Source organism: Erythrolamprus reginae, chromosome Z (assembly GCF_031021105.1).
Source record: "Erythrolamprus reginae isolate rEryReg1 chromosome Z, rEryReg1.hap1, whole genome shotgun sequence".
NCBI lineage: Eukaryota > Metazoa > Chordata > Lepidosauria > Squamata > Dipsadidae > Erythrolamprus > Erythrolamprus reginae.
In genome coordinates this window covers 134,127,066-134,146,484 of record NC_091963.1, presented here as the reverse complement: position 1 = coordinate 134,146,484, position 19,419 = coordinate 134,127,066, and the positions used below count along the sequence as shown (strand labels likewise).

General features: G+C 40.6%; 1 protein-coding gene across 3 annotated transcripts in view; it reads left to right on the top strand.

Annotated features, from left to right (window-relative positions):
- The window catches only part of LOC139153523 (myosin-10-like), a 119,214-nt gene that overhangs the window by 85,961 nt on the left and 13,834 nt on the right, over positions 1-19,419 (top strand). For all 3 annotated transcript variants that reach the window (XM_070727553.1, XM_070727552.1, XM_070727551.1), the window contains 10 exons: positions 1,273-1,479; positions 2,306-2,410; positions 5,188-5,340; positions 6,606-6,854; positions 8,985-9,197; positions 12,076-12,288; positions 14,707-14,868; positions 16,147-16,275; positions 17,070-17,158; positions 19,267-19,390. In XM_070727553.1, the coding sequence (XP_070583654.1) occupies positions 1,273-1,479; positions 2,306-2,410; positions 5,188-5,340; positions 6,606-6,854; positions 8,985-9,197; positions 12,076-12,288; positions 14,707-14,868; positions 16,147-16,275; positions 17,070-17,158; positions 19,267-19,390 (1,644 nt within the window). The remainder of the gene's footprint in view (positions 1-1,272; positions 1,480-2,305; positions 2,411-5,187; positions 5,341-6,605; positions 6,855-8,984; positions 9,198-12,075; positions 12,289-14,706; positions 14,869-16,146; positions 16,276-17,069; positions 17,159-19,266; positions 19,391-19,419) is intronic.

Here is a 19,419-nt window from a genome sequence, read left to right as displayed (position 1 = left end):
CAAAGAGTAAGCATATCGACCCCAACAATCTGGGTCATTATTTTACCCAACTCGGAAGGATGGAAGGCTGAGTCAACCTCGAACAGGTGAGATTTGAACCGCCAAACTTCTGGCAGCCAGCAGTCAACAGGAGTAGCTTCCAGTACTGCATTCTAACCACGGCTCCTGTAGACGTGAATAACGATCATAGGTCTCTTTTTTCAGACCCGTCGACTAAACACTCATCTGGCGGGACCCAGGGGAAGAGCCTTCTTTGTGGCAGCCCCGACCCTCTGGAATCAGCTCCCCCCAGAGATCAAAATTGCCCCCACCCTCCTTGCCTTTCGTAAGCTCCTTAAAGCTCACCTCTGTCGTCAGGCATGGGGGAACTGAGATATTCCTTCCCCCCAGGCCTATACAATTTATGCATGATATATTTGGGTGTATGTTTGGTTTTTAATAAGGGTTTTTAGTTATTTTAAATATTAGATTTGTTATACGTTGTTTTATTATTGTTGTTAGCCGCCCTAAGTCTACGGAGAGGGGCGGCATACAAATCTAATAAATAAAATAACTGAGCAATTACTCAGTGAATAGCTGTAAGTTGAGGACTTGTAATGTGTGGAAATGCAGTTTGAAACTTAGTCAGAATTCAAAGTGTGTCCTTTGGAAAGTCACACCCTTGACAAGTTTACTCTCAAGAAGTACAAATTGTAGTACCAGAGAATAGAATAGAATAGAAGAATAGAGTAGAGTAGAATAGAATAGAACAGAACAGAATAGAATAGAATAGAATTCTTTGTTGGCCAAGTGTGATTGGACACACAAGGAATTTGTCTTGGTGCATATGCTCTCAGTGTACATAAAAGAAAAAGATACATTTGTCAAGAATCATGTGATACAATACTTAGCGATTGTCATAGGGGTCAAATAAGCAATGAAGAAAATATTAATAAAAATCTTAGGGTACAAGCAACAAGTTCCAGTCATACAGTCTTAAGAGGGAGGAAAAGGATGATAGGAACAATGAGAAAAAACTAGTAGAAATAGAAGCGCAGATTTAGTAAAAAGTTTCACAGCATTGAGGGAATTATTTGTTTAGCAGAGTGATGGCGTTCGGGGAAAAACTGTTCTTGTGCCTAGTTGTCTTGATGTGCAATGCTCTATAGCGTCATTTTGAGGGTAGGAGTTGAAACAATTTGTGCCCAGGATGCGAGGGGTCAGTAAATATTTTCACCGTCCTCTTTTGACTGGAGAGAAATGTCTCACAGCTTACTTCTGTTACCTCCCTAGTTCAAAACTACTCTGGAGAAGGCAAAGCAAGCCCTGGAAGGGGAGAATGTAGAGATGCAGAAGGAAGTGAAGATCCTCCAAGGAGCCAGGCTGGAATCTGAGCAGCGGCGTAAGAAGCTTGAGAGCCAAGTCCAGGAACTGCAACTCAGGGCAGCTGAAAGCGAAAGAGTCAAATCTGAACTCACCGATAGGCTGGTGAAGTTGCAGGTGTGTGAGTCTGTCTCTAAAAAAAGAAACAATAATTGAATTTTGAATGGCTGTGTTCTACTGCAAAATATTTCTGCCCACCAAGCACTCTCTAGATCCTTGGACTCTTGAACCAATCTCCACCCTGACCATTCCAACTGACCATTAAAGGAACTCAACCAGGACATGAAGGGCACCAGGTTGCAGGAGGTTGCCATGGGAATCATCTTCCTAGTTTTATTTAAGGCTCTTATATGCCTCTAGATGCTGGTTTTCTGCCATGCAACCCACAGAATTCTATGTTTAGGTTTTCATTATGCAAGGCCTTTTTTTTCTCTTTGCATAATTTTGCTTAAGAGGCGATGGAGGAAATGCTGGTTAGTTGATCGATGTTTAATGAGAGACATTTGAGGATGGGCAAAGAATTGATGGGAACAAACTGACCAAGTAGGGAGCAAGTGAATGGCAGACAGGGGGGAAGGGAAGGGCACACAGGGAGCATCCCTGACGTGGCTTTGTCTGAAAGCTATGAAACCACGGCCACTGTCTTCACTGTTTTCTGAGCCTTCAGCAATCATGGTTAGTTTGATTTTTCATGCTTTTCGCAGAACCACAGGAACTAGAAATATTCATGCTTCCAAGCCGAGTTTCCCAAAATGTCATCTTCTGAGCCAGACTCCGTGTCCTTATATGTTTGGTTGAATGAATGTTATATGAAACTCTGCCTTAGTTTTTCATTTGTAAGAATTTAATAATTCAATGTTCTTTGATGCATTTTCACTTTTCCATTGTTGTTGGTTTATTTTTTTTCCCTTATCTGCCTGGGATGTTTACCTCCTGGAATCAGAATGAGCTTGATGGAGTTTCTGGTACCTTGGGAAGTGCAGAATCCAAGACAATAAAGCTGGCCAAGGATCTGGCTACTGTTGAATCCCATCTGCAGGATACTCAGGTACATAGGAAGGGCGGGGTGGGGTTGGGTGGGGAACCTCAGCAGCTGGTAGAGAACTATGTTTGTTTCAGGGATGTAAACATAAATGTGCTCTGATCCTTGGTGAGTTTTCAAAGGGGATCCTGGAAACTTAGAGAGTGGGAGAGGAACCTTAACTTATAGCTTGAACCCGTTTGTGTAGCTATGAGCACATTGAAACCTACCCATTGTCACAGCTACTTCAGGAGTTGCTTTGACTGTCAATGAGCTTGTAACTCAAACTGCTGGTTGTCACCTGTATGGCCATTCATGTCCCAGGACCTAGAGACATATAAGATCTCCTCCTGGGATTGAATCTGCCCACCCAATGGGATTGGAAAGAGAGAGATTTACCAGGACAGTGTTTTTCAATTATTTTCTGTTTCATGCTCCCCTCAATTCTCCACTGGGACGATTGTTTGCAATATTCAGCACATTTTCCCTGAAAAATACCAAGTGGCTTATCAAAGTCATTGAGGTGTAATGGTGTTACATAGAAACATAGAAGACTGACGGCAGAAAAAGACCTCATGATCCATCTAGTCTGCCCTTATACTATTTCCTGTATTTTTATCTTAGGATGGATATATGTTTATCCCAGGCATGTTTAAATTCAGTTACTGTGGATTTACCAACCACCTCTGCTGGAAGTTTGTTCCAAGGATCTACTACTCTTTCAGTAGAATAATATTTTCTCATGTTGCTTTTGATCTTTCCCCCAACTAACTTCAGATTGTGTCCCCTTGTTCTTGTGTTCACTTTCCTATTAAAATACTTCCCTCCTGGACCTTATTTAACCCTTTAACACATTTAAATGTTTCGATCATGTCCCCCTTTTCCTTCTGTCCTCCAGACTATACAGATTTAATTCATTAAGTCTTTCTTGATAAGTTTTATGCTTAAGACCTTCCACCATTTTTGTAGCCCGTCTTTGGACTTGTTCAATTTTAAATGTTTCGATCATGTAATGCCTTAATTTATGTGGCTTCATGCTGTCCACTGCTAACATTTTTAGACACAGTAACCATACCAATCTTTCCTCATCTCCCATACTAGTCACAGTGAAGCCAAGCGCTACATATGCCTCGTCATATTTCCTCATCTTAGTTTTCGGGAGACTTACATTTGTCTCATTATCTCTGTCTCTCTCCTTTCTTTTTATCTCTGCTAAATATTTTTCCATGGCGTCTCTTAAGCGTTTGTTATATGCACTATATATCTCCTACTCTGTGCTGTGTGCTATTGTTTGGTGCAAAAAAGCCTCTACTCCCTGCGGCAAAAAAATCATGTTCCCTGGGGTCATGTGCTCCCCTAGCATCACTCCATGCCCTCCCCAGGGGCACCCGCCCCACTATTTGAGATACACTGACCTAGGGTCTCTTCTTTGAAACAATGGTCTCTCTCTACAAGCACTTTGGGGATGAGCTTTCACAAGACATACAGTCCTTCTTCAACCTTTTTGGCTTCTGAAGGGCCATAAAGGCCTGGCTGGTAAGGAGGCAATTTTGAGGACACAGAAGTTCAATCTCTTCCCACAACTTGGTATGGGGGCTTTTATTTGTTGGAATTATTTCTATTATCGTTGTGGTGGTCTTTAAGTCTCTTACAGCCCATGGCATAGAAACCTTTGCAAATAAGAAAATAAATAAAGTTATTAATATATTTATCATAGAAAATGCCATGATAAAGCAACACTGGGCAATGTACATATAGCCATAAGAAACATAAAAGCCATATATAAATGCCATAATAACAATTAAAAGCAAAGTCATAAATGTGATTGTGCCAGTTCACTCAATAATAGTAGTTCCTAATTAGTTATAGAAGAGCTGTGCAGAGGTCTTGTGTTTAAAATGCCAAATATGGTTTGGCTCCTGCATGTAGCACTTGTTGGGAACCCCTTAGAAGCAACTTATGTCTTTTCATGCACAGATCATGCATCAGGTGTGCAAGTCCCCAGCTGGTTCAAAAAGTTCCCAAGAGATGTTGCATTTATTTTGCTCGCTCATTTTGCTTTCTAATCGAGGTTTCCATATAGCCCTAGTTTTAATAGCAATAGCACTTATATACCGCTTCACAGCGCTTTTACAGCCCTCTCTAAGCGGTTTACAGAGTCAGCACATTTCCACCAATAATCCGGGTCCTCATTACCCACCTCAGAAAGATGGAAGGCTGGGTCAGGCTTTAACACGGAAACGTTATTCAAAACTTGCTAAAGAGAAGTTACTTTGGAATTTTATAGATGTTCCTGAGCATTGTTGGCTCAGGAATTCTGGGAGTGGACGTCGAAAAGGGGCCATATCTGCCTAACCCCTGTTCTAATGGATAAGGGCTAATTCTGGGCTAGAAAGCAGGAGGCCATGAATTCAGGTCCAACTTTAGCCATGAAAGCCAACTGGGTGACTTTGGGCCAGTCACTCTTTCTCAACCGAACCCAATTCACAGATTTGTTTTTTCAGGGAAAGTAAGAAGAGGAAAATATGTTGGATAAGTTCACCATCTTTTATTTTATTTTATTTATTGTTAGAGTTGAAAGGGACCATGCAGGTCATCAAGTTCAACCCCCTGCCTGAGCAGGAATCTTGAATTGTTTGTTAAAATAATAAGGGCGTGGAGATGGATGGATGGATGAACGGACAGGGAGAGAAGGAGATAACCTTATTCCTATGAGGAAGATATTACCGTATATCCAAGGGGAAGGGGATGGATCCAGCCTCTGTTCCACACCTTTTATCCTTCTCTCCCATCTCCCACCCCAGGAATTGCTCCAGGAAGAGACGAGGCAGAAGCTCAATCTGAGCTCTCGAGTCCGGCAATTGGAAGAGGAGAAAGGAGCTCTGCTCGAACAGCTGGAGGAGGAAGAAGCTGCCAAGGCCAACTTCAGTCGCCAGATCCAGAGTCTGCAGCAGCAGGTGGGGTAGCATGAAAGAAGAACTGACCACAGAAGGAAACGCAGCCCAAGCAAAAACGGAGCAAAGAGAGAAAAAGTTGATTAATTTAACATTAAATGATGCATTATTGTATTACCGTATTTTTTGGAATATAAGATGCACTGAAGTATAAGACACAACTTAGTTTTGGGGGAGGAAAATAGGGGAAAGAATCTGCTTACTATCTGGCTAGCGTCCTCGGTCTGGTCAGCTTCAGTACATTATTTTATCCCCTGGTTAAGGCTTTAAAAAAACTTTATTTGGAGAGTAATAATGAAAGAGTTTGCAAGCCAGTAAGAGCTGGGAACATCGTTAGCACCTGGAAAGAAACATTCGAAGCAAGTAGAGCAATTGGGAAAAAACCTGCAAAGACTTAGGGCTTGGAAAACATACTTCGCAGAGAGTAACAAATGAAAGAGCTTGCAAGCCAGTAAGAGCTGGGAACATCATTAGCACCTGGTTAGGGCTGGAAAGAAACTTATTCCGAGCAAGTTAGAGCAATGAAAAAAACCCTGGAAAGACTTAGGGCTTGGAAAACATTCTTTGCAGAGAGAAACGATGAAAGAGTCTGCAAGGTAAGAGTTGAGAAGATCATTACCAGCTAGTTAGGGATGGGGAAAAAAGCTACATTCAGAATATAAGATGCACCCATATTATCAGCCTATTTTAGGGAGGAAAAGGGTGCGTCTTATACAGTGATGGGCTCCTACGGGTACGGTCAGAAACGCAGTTCCGGTAGCAAAATTTGGAGCTCCACCCCAGAGCACCCAATTTGCACTGAAAGATGTTGAAACAAAATGCATAAGCCACACCCACAGTGTGGTAGTAAAATTTTTGGTAGCCCATCACTGGTCTTATACTCTGAAAAATACGGTAGTTTTATATATTGGATATGGCAAATAGACTTAATCAATAAAAGTCTTCTCCTACTCTTCCTCCCTTCTCCCTCCTCCTCCTCCTCCTCCTCCTCCTCAATCAGGACTTACTCTTCTCTCCTCAGGGGTTTTATTAGGAAAATGTGGTTCCAGGCCCAGTCCTGCCAAATCTCTTTTTCTTACCTCTCGATAAAACATCCTGAGGTTATATTTGTAAACAGTTTTGTCAGGACATCAAAGGGAGACACATCATGAAGGTCACAGAGGAGAGGAGAGAACTTCTATGTTCTACCGGAAGCTTCCATTCCCTCAGCATCTTTAGTAGTAGAGATGGATAGAATATGTGTGGTTTTTCTCGGCTCTTTTAACCAGGTGATGGAGAGCAAGAAGAAACTGGAGGAGGATGCTGGAATAGCAGAATCAATTGAGGAAGCTCGGCGCCGGGCAACCAAGGAACTAGAGGCCCTCACTTTGCGCTACGATGAACGGGTTCAGGCCTGTGACAAGCTGGAGAAAGGCCGAACCCGCCTGCAGCAGGAGCTGGATGATGTCACCGTGGCCCTTGACCAACAGCGCCAGGTGGTCTCTGCCCTCGAGAAGAAGCAGAAGAAATTTGACCAGGTGAGGCCTTCTGTCATCCATCAGATCTCTCCCCAGAACTTTGTTTTATCCACGCTATAGCTTTATCGTACAATAGTGAAGTTTTGCCTTGAATTCTTAAATACTTTGGTCTCTAAAATGAAAACTGCCCATAAACTGAGCAGTTAACTCCCTTGTAACAGATGTCCTTTATATCTTCTCAAAGAACTCCATCACTATCATCCTCACCTCCAAATTGTCACAACAGGCCAGGTAGCTTGGCTGTCTATCTGCCTATTTGATTAAATTGTTAAACTTGGTGGGGAGGGGGACCCCTCAATTTGATAAGGAAATTTTGGATTCTTTCTTCCCATTCCCCCATCCTTTAACTTCTTCGCAAACTCATTTTCTTCAAATACAGGAAACAAAATTTGGTGTACAGTACTTATTTATTAATTTATTTTATTATATATTATTTTAATTCAATTTAACAAACTTGAGTTTGTTTTATTTGATTTTGTCTTTTTAATAGAACAAACAAGCACATCAAAAATATACAAAAGGAAGGGAAAAAGCACTTTTAAAAGCTTTTTTTTTAAAAAAAAATACCCAAACCATTTGTACAGGTTGTCCTCACTTAACAACTGGTTGCTTAGTAACCATATGAAGAACTCCCAAAAATTATTTATAACCTGACCTCAAAATTATGCACCCTCCCCCATGGTTGTGTGATCAAATTTGGGCACCTGCAACCCCATAGCCATGTGACTATAATTTTTGACTTTTTTGCCAGTTCCTGGCAGTTTTTTCTGGTTTCTCACAAAATAACACCCATTTGGAAAAATAGATTGGCTTAACAACTATGTAATTCACTTAATGATCATGTGGTTCTCTTAATGACCTTGGTTATTCACTTTACAATTGATTGTAAAACACAGCCAGTTCACAAACAGTGACCTGCTTAATTGCTGCAAGGATTTGCAACCCAATTCAATTGTGGACTTTATATCTGTACAGATTTGCTGTAGTTAGTAATTACCTCATTAATAGAACTACAAAAATGTTATTCCAAATTTGAATGAAATCGCGGATAAAATTGATCTAGCGAAAGTTGTCATTTCTAAAGTTCTAAAGTTGGTTAAGTTGCTTTTCCAAGAGGCAACTCAACTTTCGGGGGGGAGGGGTGTGTGAAGTCATTTCACTTCACATCCAAGAAGGTTCTTCAACTCTGGATGGATGGGGGCGCTGAATTCTTCAGCCAGAGCTGAAGAAGCTTTTTGGATAAGAAGCAAAACATCTTCAAAGAAAAATCAGAAGGTCCAGTTGCCTCTTAGAAAAAAAACAAAATAGAAAAAAATACAAAGTATAAAAAAGAAATTTATTATTTGCTAATACATATATTGGTTGCGGCACGAATTTCATTTGCACAGAAATGGAAAGAAAAAGAAATACCAAAAGATGTAGAGGTATTTAAAAAAATTATAGAATGTGCAGAATTAGACATGATGACAAAACGTTTGAACAACCAAGCTGAAACAGCATTTTATAAATTATGGGATAAAGTATATGAATGGTGGAATTTTAAAAATAGTATTAAAAATTAAATATGTAAGAATTTATAACTATTCGAATTCATTATTCTGAAGGTTTATAAGATAGAATGAAATAGTTTTAAAACAATTTTATAGCATGATAAAATTGAAGTGTTATTTTTTTATATTTTTTATTTTTTATTTTTTTTGAATAAGTATATGATATTTTATAGATAAAGAAATTTAATTAACATAAAGAATATAGAGTTAAACTTAATAAGAATGTAATGTGCATATGTGACATTTCTGTATCGATCTGATTATAATTAGGGTTTTTTCTTTCTGTATTAGTTAGACTTCTATGACAAGCGGAGCAATGATAGTTCCTTAAATGTTTAATGTTGTTTGTTTTTTTGTCTGTCTTTTGGAAAAATAATAAAAAATATTTTTTAAAAAAGAAAAAACCACCTTTGGGATAACTGTGACCTGGATGACTGAGAATTTCCATAGACCTTTGGTACCAAATAATAAAACAGAATGAATTTCTCGTGTAGCAACAATTGAGAGACGTGGTTGGTACACAGATGTATTTTTGAATGAAGAACATGTACTAACTAAGCCATGTTTGGGCTTCTGGCAGATGTTGGCTGAGGAGAAGCTGATCTCAGCCCGTCACGCTGAGGAGAGGGACCGGGCAGAAGCGGACTCCCGTGAAAAGGAGACCAAGGTGTTGTCACTGAGCCGTGCTTTGGAAGAGGCTTTAGAAATAAGGGAGGAGCTGGAGAGGCAGAACAAGCAGCTGCGGACAGAAATGGACGACCTGGTCAGCTCCAAGGATGACGTTGGCAAAAATGTAAGTTTATTTATTTATGGCCAGTTTGGTCAGTTTAGCAGTTAAGCGCTGAGGTAGAAACAGGGGATTGAGACTTCTAGTTGCGCCTTAGGCATGAAAGCCGGTTGGTTGACATTGGACCAATCACCAGGAGACCAATAGTTCTAGTTCCGCCTTTAATCATGAAATTGACTGTGCGACTTTGGGCCAGTCATTCCCTCTCAGCCGAACCCACCTCACAGGGTTGTTGTTGCTGTGGGAAGTTAGGAGGAGGGAGAAGTATTGCATAGGTTTACTGCTTTGAGTTATTTATTAAAAACAATAAGAAAGGCAGGATGTAAATAGATTAGATTAGATTAGATTAGATTTATTGGATTTATATGCCGCCCCTTTCCGTAGACTTGGGGCGGCTCACAACAATGGTAAACAATACATAGTAACAAATCTAATATTTAGCAATCTAAATTACAGTTTTAAGTTAAAAAATCCAAAAGAACCCCAATATATAAAAAACAAGCACACAGTCGAATCATACACAGAAACTACACGGGCAAGGGGGAGATGTCTCAATTCCCCCATGCCTGACAGCAGAGGTGGGTTTTAAGGAGTTTCCGAAAGGCAAGGAGGGTGGGGGCAGTCCTAATCTCTGGGGGGAGCTGGTTCCAGAGGGTCGGAGCCACCACAGAGAAGGCTCTTCCCCTGGGTCCCGCCAGACAACATTGTTTAGTCGATGGGACCCAGAGAAGGCCAACTCTGTGGGACCTAACCGGTCGCTGGGATTCGTGCAGCAGGAGGCGGTCCCGGAGATATTCTGGCCCGATGCCATGAAGGGCTTTATAGGTCATAACCAACACTTTGAATTGTGACCGGAAACTGATCGGCAACCAATGCAGATAAATAAATGTAATCCACCTGTCTCCTGATTCCATCAGGGAAGCAGTGGCTTAGAATTAAAACAGCAAGATGGGATTTTAAAAATGGGAAAGATGTCACCCTTCTCTGAATCCTGTTCTGAGTGGGGTAGGATAAAGCAGATTAAAATCTAGAGCCACAATCCAGTTAAATAGGCTTATTTTTAATTTAACATAACACTGGTATAATTGGGGCTTTTGAGCAAGACAAGTTTCTGTAGGTGGTGGATGTATGTTGCATAGCAGTCATGAAAAGGAGATTCTCCCAGTATTCTTGACACTGGAGGAGCACGCCACCAGTCTTATGAGGTAGATCAGAGATGATTCACCTCTTACCGAGAGAGTTTTATCTTTTTTTAGAATCCATGATCTTTACTTATTCAAGAACGTTGCAGTTTCCAGACCATTAGCCTTTGCAACTAATGACATTGTGATGGCACAATATTTCAATATTAGGACCAGACTATTTACGGGAACGTCTCCTGCCTCATGTATCCCAGTGGCTGGTCAGATCCCACTGAGTCAATCTTCTCCAGGTCCCATGAGCCAAGCAATGTCGCCTGGCGGGGCTTAGGCGAAGTGCCTTGTCTGTGGTGGCTCCAGTCCTTTGGAATCAGCTCCCCCCAGAGATTCACACACCTTTACTGGCAGGCCTGGGGCCGTTGAGCATTGACACTCTGCTCTGGCTGATAGTATGACTGAAATGGGATGAAGTCGGTTGAATGGTTTTAAATGTGCGAGGTTTTTAAGATTAGGTTTTAAATGTTTGGATTTTCAAATGTAGCTTTTATGGTTGGATTTTATAACTATAATAATAATAATAATAATAATAATAATTATTATTATTATTATTATTATTATTATTATTATTATTATTTTTAAAAAACAACAACGTTTATTTATAATGCCCTTTTAACAAAGGGCATAACAGCAAGCCGTATACAACTAACAAAGACAGACGGTAGGCAATACACACACTTATCTAAAACACAACTAATAAAATCACAAACCTTGTTAAAACCATTCCCAACCTCTCCAATGTCCTCCGCTCTTGCTGATCTCCAGAACAAGGATGTTTCAATCTGCCGAATCAAAGAGGAATGCCTATAATGCCTTGCGTAAGCGGAGAAAATTCTCCTCTACCTGAAGCTCTAAGGGAAAGATTGTTCCACAGACATGGGGCTATTCTGTCTATTTTGTATTCCTTTTTATTCTGTAAGCCGCCCTGAGTCCCCTGGAGAGGAGCAGCCTAGAAATCCAGATACATGATAGATAGATAGGTAGGTAGGTAGGTAGATTGTTTTTAATATATATGGGATTTTTAGTAGCAATTTTTAAAAATTTATTTATTTATTTATTCATTCATTCATTCATTCATTCATTCATTTATTTATTTATTTATTTATTTATTTATTTATTTATTTATTTATTTATTTATTAGATTTGTATGCCGCCCCTCTCCGTTGACTCGGGGCTTAATTAATTAGATTTGTTGTCGTGCTGTTTTTTGTATTCTGTGAGCCGTCCCGAGTCTTCGGAACAGGGTGGCATACAAATCTAATAAAATAATAATAATAATAATAATAATAATAATAATAATAATAATAAAGATAGATATGATAGATATAGGTAGGTAGGTAGGTAGATAGGTAGATAGATAGATAGATAGATAGATAGATAGATAGATAGATAGATAGATAGATAGATAGTTTTTCATATATATGGGATTTTTAGTAGTAATTTTTAATTAATTAGATTTGTTGTCATGCTGTTTTTTGTATTTTGTGAGCCGCCCCGAGTCTTTGGAGAAAGGTGGCATACAAATCTAATTAATAACAACAACAACAACAACAACAACAACAGATAGATAGATAGATAGATAAGATAGATATCCTGTTAGTCAACCTACCCGCCCGTATCTGCTTGACATCTTCCTGTAGAAACACATGTGATTCTTCCGTCTCTGACACTTCTGCTTTGGGATTCAGGTGCATGAGCTTGAGCGCTCCAAGCGGGCCTTGGAGCAGCAAGTGCAAGAGATGCGGACACAACTGGAGGAACTGGAAGATGAGCTGCAGGCTGCAGAGGACGGGAAGCTGCGCCTGGAGGTCAATATGCAGGCCTTGAAGGCCCAGCACGAGAGGGAGCTGCAGAACCGCGATGATGCCAACGACGACAAGAAGAAACTGCTCAGCAAGCAGGTAGGAAGGAAAGAGGAGAAGTGGAGGTGAATGCCCTTCCCCCCAAATCTGATCAGTCTTTGATGACCTAGGTGGGATTTAAGATCAAAAGGAGGCATCGGGAAATGCTGTGTGCAGTGTTTCTCCATATTGACAGCTGGAAGATGTCTGGACTTCAGTTCCCAGAATTCTCCAGCCAGCCATGCCATGCTGGCTAGGAAATTCTGGATGTTGAAATCCACACAATATGGAGAAACACTTGATGTTCATTCAAAGTAAAGTGGTCCTTGACCATATTTCTGTCAATCACAAACTTCTTACCTATTCATCTGGCTTTTTACAATTTCCTATAAAAGGTAGAGCAAAACTTTTCCTATGCTTTTCCTATGCCACCTGTTAACATTTTGACATCTTCATTGAGAAGCTGATCTGCTGGGAGGGGTTTTCTCCCTTTTTATTGAACTTATTTAGAGGACCTCTTTTTTCTTATCCTTAGCCCCCTTTGCTACCTTTAGCTCATCCTAAACTCTTAGTTTCATGACACATCTATAGTTCCAAGCTCTCTCTGGAAATTCCTAGTGTTTTACAAAGTTTGTATCTCAATAGATGAAGAGAGGATTATGATAACGATGATAATAAGAGCCAGGGTGGCACAGTGGTTAGAGTGAAACACTGCAGGCTACTTCAGCTAGTTACTAGCTGTAGTTCAGCTGTTCAAATCTCACCACTGGCTCAAGGTTGACTCAGTTTTCCATCCTTCCAGGGTGGGTAAAATGAGGACCCAGATTGTTGGGAGCAACACGCTGATTCTGTAAACCACTTAGAGAGGGCTGTAAAAGCACTACAAAGTGGTAGATAAGTCCAAGTGCTATTGCTATTGTAATAATAATAATAATAATAATAATAATAATAATAATAATAATAATAATAATAATAATAATAACAACAACAACAACAACAGCAACAGAGCTGGAAGGGACCTTGGAGGTCTTCTAGACCAATCTCCTACTTAGGCAGGAAACCCTACACCACTTCAGACAAATGGTTATCCAACATCTTTTTTAAAACTTCCAGTGTTGGACATTCACAACTTCTGGAGGCAGGCTGTTCCACTAGTTAATTGTTCTAACTGTCAGTAAATTTTTCGTTAGTTCTAAGTTGCTTCTCTCCTTGTTTAGTTTCTACCCATTGCTTCTTGTTCTACCCTCAGGTGCTTTGGAGAATAGTTTGAGTCCCTCATCTTTGTGGCAACCCTTGAAATATTCAACAGTGCTATCATACTATCCCTAGTCTTTCTTTTCATTAAACTAGACATAAACAGTTCCTGCAACCGTTCTTCATATGTTTTAACCTCCAGTTCTCTAATCATCTTTGTTGTTCTTCTCTGCACTCTTTTTAAACCTCAACATCCTTTTTACATCGTGGCAACCAAAACTGAATGCAGTATTCCATGTGTGGTCTTACCAAGGCCTTATAAAGTGGTATTAACACTTCACGTGATCTTGATTCTATTCCTCTGTTAATGCAGACTAGAACTGTGTTGGCTCTTTTGGCAGCTGCTACACACTGCTGGTTCATTATTATTAAGATTATTAAGTTTAAAGAGGTCTTTGTGGCTCTGTAAATCATCTGTGAATTCAATTAAGTTAATTTGACAGTATTTCTAGCCCACATCAATTCTGAAGGGTGCGGGGAAGATACAACCCAAATCGTTTCCTTGGTTGAGCAAGAAATGGTGATGCCAGCTGGGTTTCCCAACTTTGGTAATTTTAAGTATATAGACTTCAACTCCCAGAATTCCACAGCCGACATTGACATTGCTGAGACTTTTGGGAGTTGAAGTTCACTCATGTTCAAATTGGCAAGGTTGAATCAGTATTTGAACTACTATTTGCATTGCCACATGTTTTCATGAAGTTTTTTTTTCAACGAAATTCTCAAATTCATTTATTTGGAATTCTTAGCAGGAATGGATATTTTGAACCTAAGGTGCTACTCCTTTTGTTTGCTTCTGTTCTGTTTGGACAAAGCTTATCTTTTACTTTCTGTTTTGCACTTAGGACAATCATGATGAGTAATTTAGTCCCGCCACATACTCACCTCCTTGACTGGACAATTTTTGAGAGATATAATGCCTACGGGATTGTCCTACTGGATTGGGTGGCATAGAAGTCGAATGAATTAAATTAAATTAAATTAAATTCTGCGAAGACAGAAAAAGAGGGAAATGCAAACAGCCTACTTAGCTTATAATGCCCCTTTTAGGATAGCTTTCACTGCAATCCTAAAGTGAACTTGCTGCTCTCTCAAAGTGTGCCTTGTATCTTACGAGAAGATCTCTGCATTCTGAGATAGTGGAGTTTCAGACCATGGCATAACCTTGATGGCAGATCAAAGCGGCAGCTTTTTGCTGATGCTTTTTCCCTTGCAACTTCGCAGGTGCGAGAATTGGAGGCGGAACTGGATGCCGAGAGGAAACAAAGGGCCCAAGCGCTTGCTGCCCGGAAGAAGTTGGAGATGGATCTTCAGGAAGCCCAGGCCCAATTGGATGCAACTACCAAAGGAAGGGACGAAGCCTTGAAACAGCTGCGCAAGTTGCAGGTATATTTCGGTGTGAACGTGGGCAACCAGGAAGAGAGATCCTAGGTTTTTTTTTTAAAGAGCTATATTGTGTATTGAGTTTTAACTTTCATTGTATAAGAAGTTATGTTTGTGTTGCAAAGAGCTTCCAGGTAAATGTTGGCATAGGGCAGGGGTCCTCGAAACTTGGCAACATTAAGACTTGTGGGCTTAACTGGCTGTAGAATTTTAGTTGAAGTCCACAAGTCTTAACATTGCCAAGTTTGAAGATCTCTGGCATAGGGGGTCTTTAAATAAGTAAAAAGGAGAATGTGGTGGAATGTAGTCTGGATTCCCAAAGAGGGGGGCTCATTCCAGAGGACCAAGAGGAAACGAAGTTTAGATAGTTTGGTTGAAAGTAATTTTTTTAAAGGTAGCTCCTCCCTAGAAGTTCTCAGTAAGAGTATATCTTACAAAGAGTTGCTTTGCTTTGGTGAGATTTCAGTTTACAAGTGAGGAACAATAAAATAAACCGCTTAGAAGTCACTCTGCGTGTCTTTCTTGCTTTGGGGAACCTGATGGAGAAGAACAAACAGGAAGTCCTCATTGGGCAACCACAGTTACTGGTCATTACGCAAAGCATTTGCTAAATGAAACCGTGATTGTGCTTATGATCTTACTGCAGCTTTGCTTTATAGACCAGTGAAGGCTGTAAATGAGAAGATTGGGCATCAAGTTACCAACTGTACACACACAAAACACACACGCATGTGTATCTGTGTGTGCATGAATAATGGTACATGATATTAGCTATAAAAACTAATGCTACATGATACTAGGTATAAAATAATAACATAATCTCAAGTATATATAATATCATAGTCTCATATAATGAAATCTTATAGTCAGTATTAGGTTCCTACTTGGACCAGGGGAGGGAGGACACGGCGCACTAGTAGCGGAAATGGAACTGTGCACGCAGCTCCCGGTGATTGGCAGGTGGGTGTGCACATCGGAGCGAGATTTGGCTTCTGCCCATGCTCATGAAGCCAAATCTCGCGAGAGGATGCACACGAGATTTCAGCAATTTTTAAAAATCCTACGCACCTGTGTGTCTTCTTGCAAGATTGCATTCCCACACAGAAGCCAAATTTTGTCCAATGCACATGTGCGCCCACCAGGTATTCATGCACACTTGCCGGTCACCTAGATTTGCGCACACATCAGCACCGGCAGTGTCAGAAAGTTGGAACCCCCACCTGCTTCTAGTCCTGCCAACCTGATAACCTCGTTCTGCTCTCTTTTTCCTCTTAATTCCAGGCCCAGATGAAGGAACTCTGGCGAGAGGTTGAGGAAGCCCGGGCAGCCCGTGAGGAGATTTTTATTCAGTCTCGTGAGAGTGAGAAGAAGCTGAAGAATCTGGAGGCGGAGCTACTGCAGCTTCAGGAGGTGAGCAGGAGGCTCTGCAGTGGGTGGTTACATAGAAACATAGAAGACTGACGGCAGAAAAAGACCTCATGGTCCATCTAGTCTGCCCTTATACTATTTCCTGTATTTTATCTTAGGATGGATCTATGTTTATCCCAGGCATGTTTAAATTCAGTTACTGTGGATTTACCAACCACGTCTGCTGGAAGTTTGTTCCAAGGATCTACTACTCTTTCAGTCAAATAATATTTTCTCATATTACTTCTAATCTTTCCCCCAACTAACCTCAGATTGTGCCCCCTTATTCTTGTGTTCACTTTCCTGAACCTTATTTAACCCTTTAACATACTTAAATGTTTCGATCATGTCCCCCCTTTTCCTTCTGTCCTCCAGACTATACAGATGGAGTTCATTAAATCTTTCCTGATAAGTTTTATGCTTAAGACCTTCCACCATTTTTGTAGCCCGTCTTTGAACCCGTTCAATTTTATCAATATCTTTGATAAAATAAATATCTTTGGCTGAGTGGGAATATGAGTCCAGGTGAGATATGGACTTTTAACTCCCAGGGAGTCCCAGAGCACATAGGCATAACGTATATATTAATGCAATCTGAGCTTCCAAAATACATTCATTAACAAAATAGGATCTCTTATATTCTGATAAGTGTAAAATGAGCATCACGGCTTTGTTGTAGGAAGGTTCTGAATCAGGAAGTAGTGGGAAATAACCTGATTGGTCAAAAATTCTTCCACGAAGCTATATTGTCTCATTTTCATCCATCTTTTGTTTTCCATGCTTTCCATCATTTGTAGGAACTGGCAGCATCTGAGAGAGCCAAGAGGCAGGCCCAACAGGAGCGTGATGACCTGGCAGATGAGCTGGCCAATGGAAACAGTGGCAAGTGAGTGCAGGGGAACCGCCTACTTCCTTATTCCCACCTTCTGAGGTCCATTTTCATCCTTTGGTGCGGAATGGATTGTTCGGAATTAATCTGGATTAATAGGTCAGTGATAGCAAACCTTTTTTGGCTCAGGTGCCAATAGTATGTGCGCACGCAATAATGTGCATGTGTGTGCCCACATCGTCACTCATGTGCACAACCGCTGCGCTGTCCCCACACATGCACACATCAACACACACACACTGCGCTGACCCCCATGCACGCATACAGGCCAGTGATGGGCTATCAACATTTTTACTCACACACTGGGCACGGCTTATGCATTTTTTTCAACATCTTTCAGTGCAAATTGAGTGCTCTGCAGCTCCACTTTCGCTACCCAACTCGTTCTCCCCCATCCGGGCAGTAGCTCACCCCTGATCATCTACTATATACTGTCTGGTTTGGTGCTGCAACCCAACAGGACCGACACAGACTTCAGAGGATAATCAGAACTGCAGAAAAAACAATTGCTACCAACCTGCCTTCCATTGAGGACCTGTAAACTGCACGAGTCAAAAAGAGGGCGGGGAAAATATTTACTGACCCCTCCCATCCTGGACATAAACTGTTTCAACTCCTACCCTCAAAACATCGCTACAGAGCACTGCACACCAAGACAACTAGATACAAGAACAGTTTTTTCCTGAACACCATCACTCTACTAAACAAATAATTCCCTCAAAACTGTCAGACTTTTTACTAAATCTGCACTTCTATTTCTACTAGTTTTTTCTCATCATTCCCATCATCTTTTCCTCCCACTTAGGACTCTATGACTGTAACTTGTTGCTTATATCTTAAGATTTTTATTAATTTTGATTGTTTCTTCATTGCTCATTTGACTCTTATGACAATCATTAAGTGTTGTACCACATGATTCTTGACAAATGTATCTTTTTCTTTTATGTACGCTGAGAGCATCTGCACCAAGACAAATTCCTTGTGTGTCCAATCACACTTAGCCAATAAAATTCTATTCTATTCTATTCTATATGGCTATTGATAGGTAGCTACCTATCTATTCTATATAAAGTGTATGTACATACACGCACACACAACTCTTTTAAAATTATACACATTCAAACTCATTTACTGCGATAGGAAAAACATACACAGAGCCCAGAAGGGGGAAAACAAAAAACAAAATTTTGCTACTGGTACTATGTACCTGACCAATATTTTGCTACCGGTACTGCGTACCTGACCGTACCCGTAGGAGACCATCACTGGTACAGGCCTCAGTGAATCCTCTGGATTTCCAGTAGGCACGTTGAGCTGCTTTTCATCATCCCTGAAAACAGCTGAAAAGAAGGATGAAGATCAGCAGGCCAGCATGAACATGTGCGCTGGAGCTGCCATAGGACAACACTTCGCATGCCCTCTGATGTGGCTTCGCTTGCCACCTATGGCACACATGCCACAAGCTCACCATCACTGGTATATATATATATATTTTAATAAACATTTTTATTGATTTTATAATATAAAAAAACACTCACACAACATATAACAAGTGCTCAGTGATTATGCCCACCACCAGACAAATATTCGTACTCCACCACCAAATCGGGGGTGTTTCTTGTATAAACCATTTTAACCCAAGAGCAAAATATTTATTTACATATTATAAAGTGATTCCAACTTGTTTCTTGTAGCTTGGTCTCGGATCCTACTCGCCATACCTTGTCCCATCGTCCCATCAGTTGTCGCAAGTCAGTTTCATTGACCAAATTCATCCTTTTGTCCATAATCTCAAAATGAATGTGGTCCACCATGTACCTATACCAATTTTGCATTGTCCATTTTGTCACGTCCTTCCAACCCAAGACTATTACCGCCTGAGCGCTTTCTATCGCTGCTTGTTTTATTTCTCTGAATTCTCCCATCTCATTACTTTTAACTTATACTGTCATTTCCTTAGTGATTATCCATCTTATATTTAATATCCTATTAATACCATCACTGGTATAGATTGCAGAAGCAGCCGCAATGCTCTTCTTGGAATGCCCTCTTTGTGTCAGGCATAAAGCCCTAATTCACCCCTGTTGTTTTAATCTCCATTTCAGGTCGGCTCTTCTAGATGAAAAACGCCACTTGGAGGCAAGAATTGCCCAGCTGGAAGAGGAGCTGGATGAAGAGCAAAGCAACATGGAACTCATGAATGACCGCTACCGTAAGCTCAGCATGCAGGTGAGATGTCTGCTTTCTAAGCAGGTTGA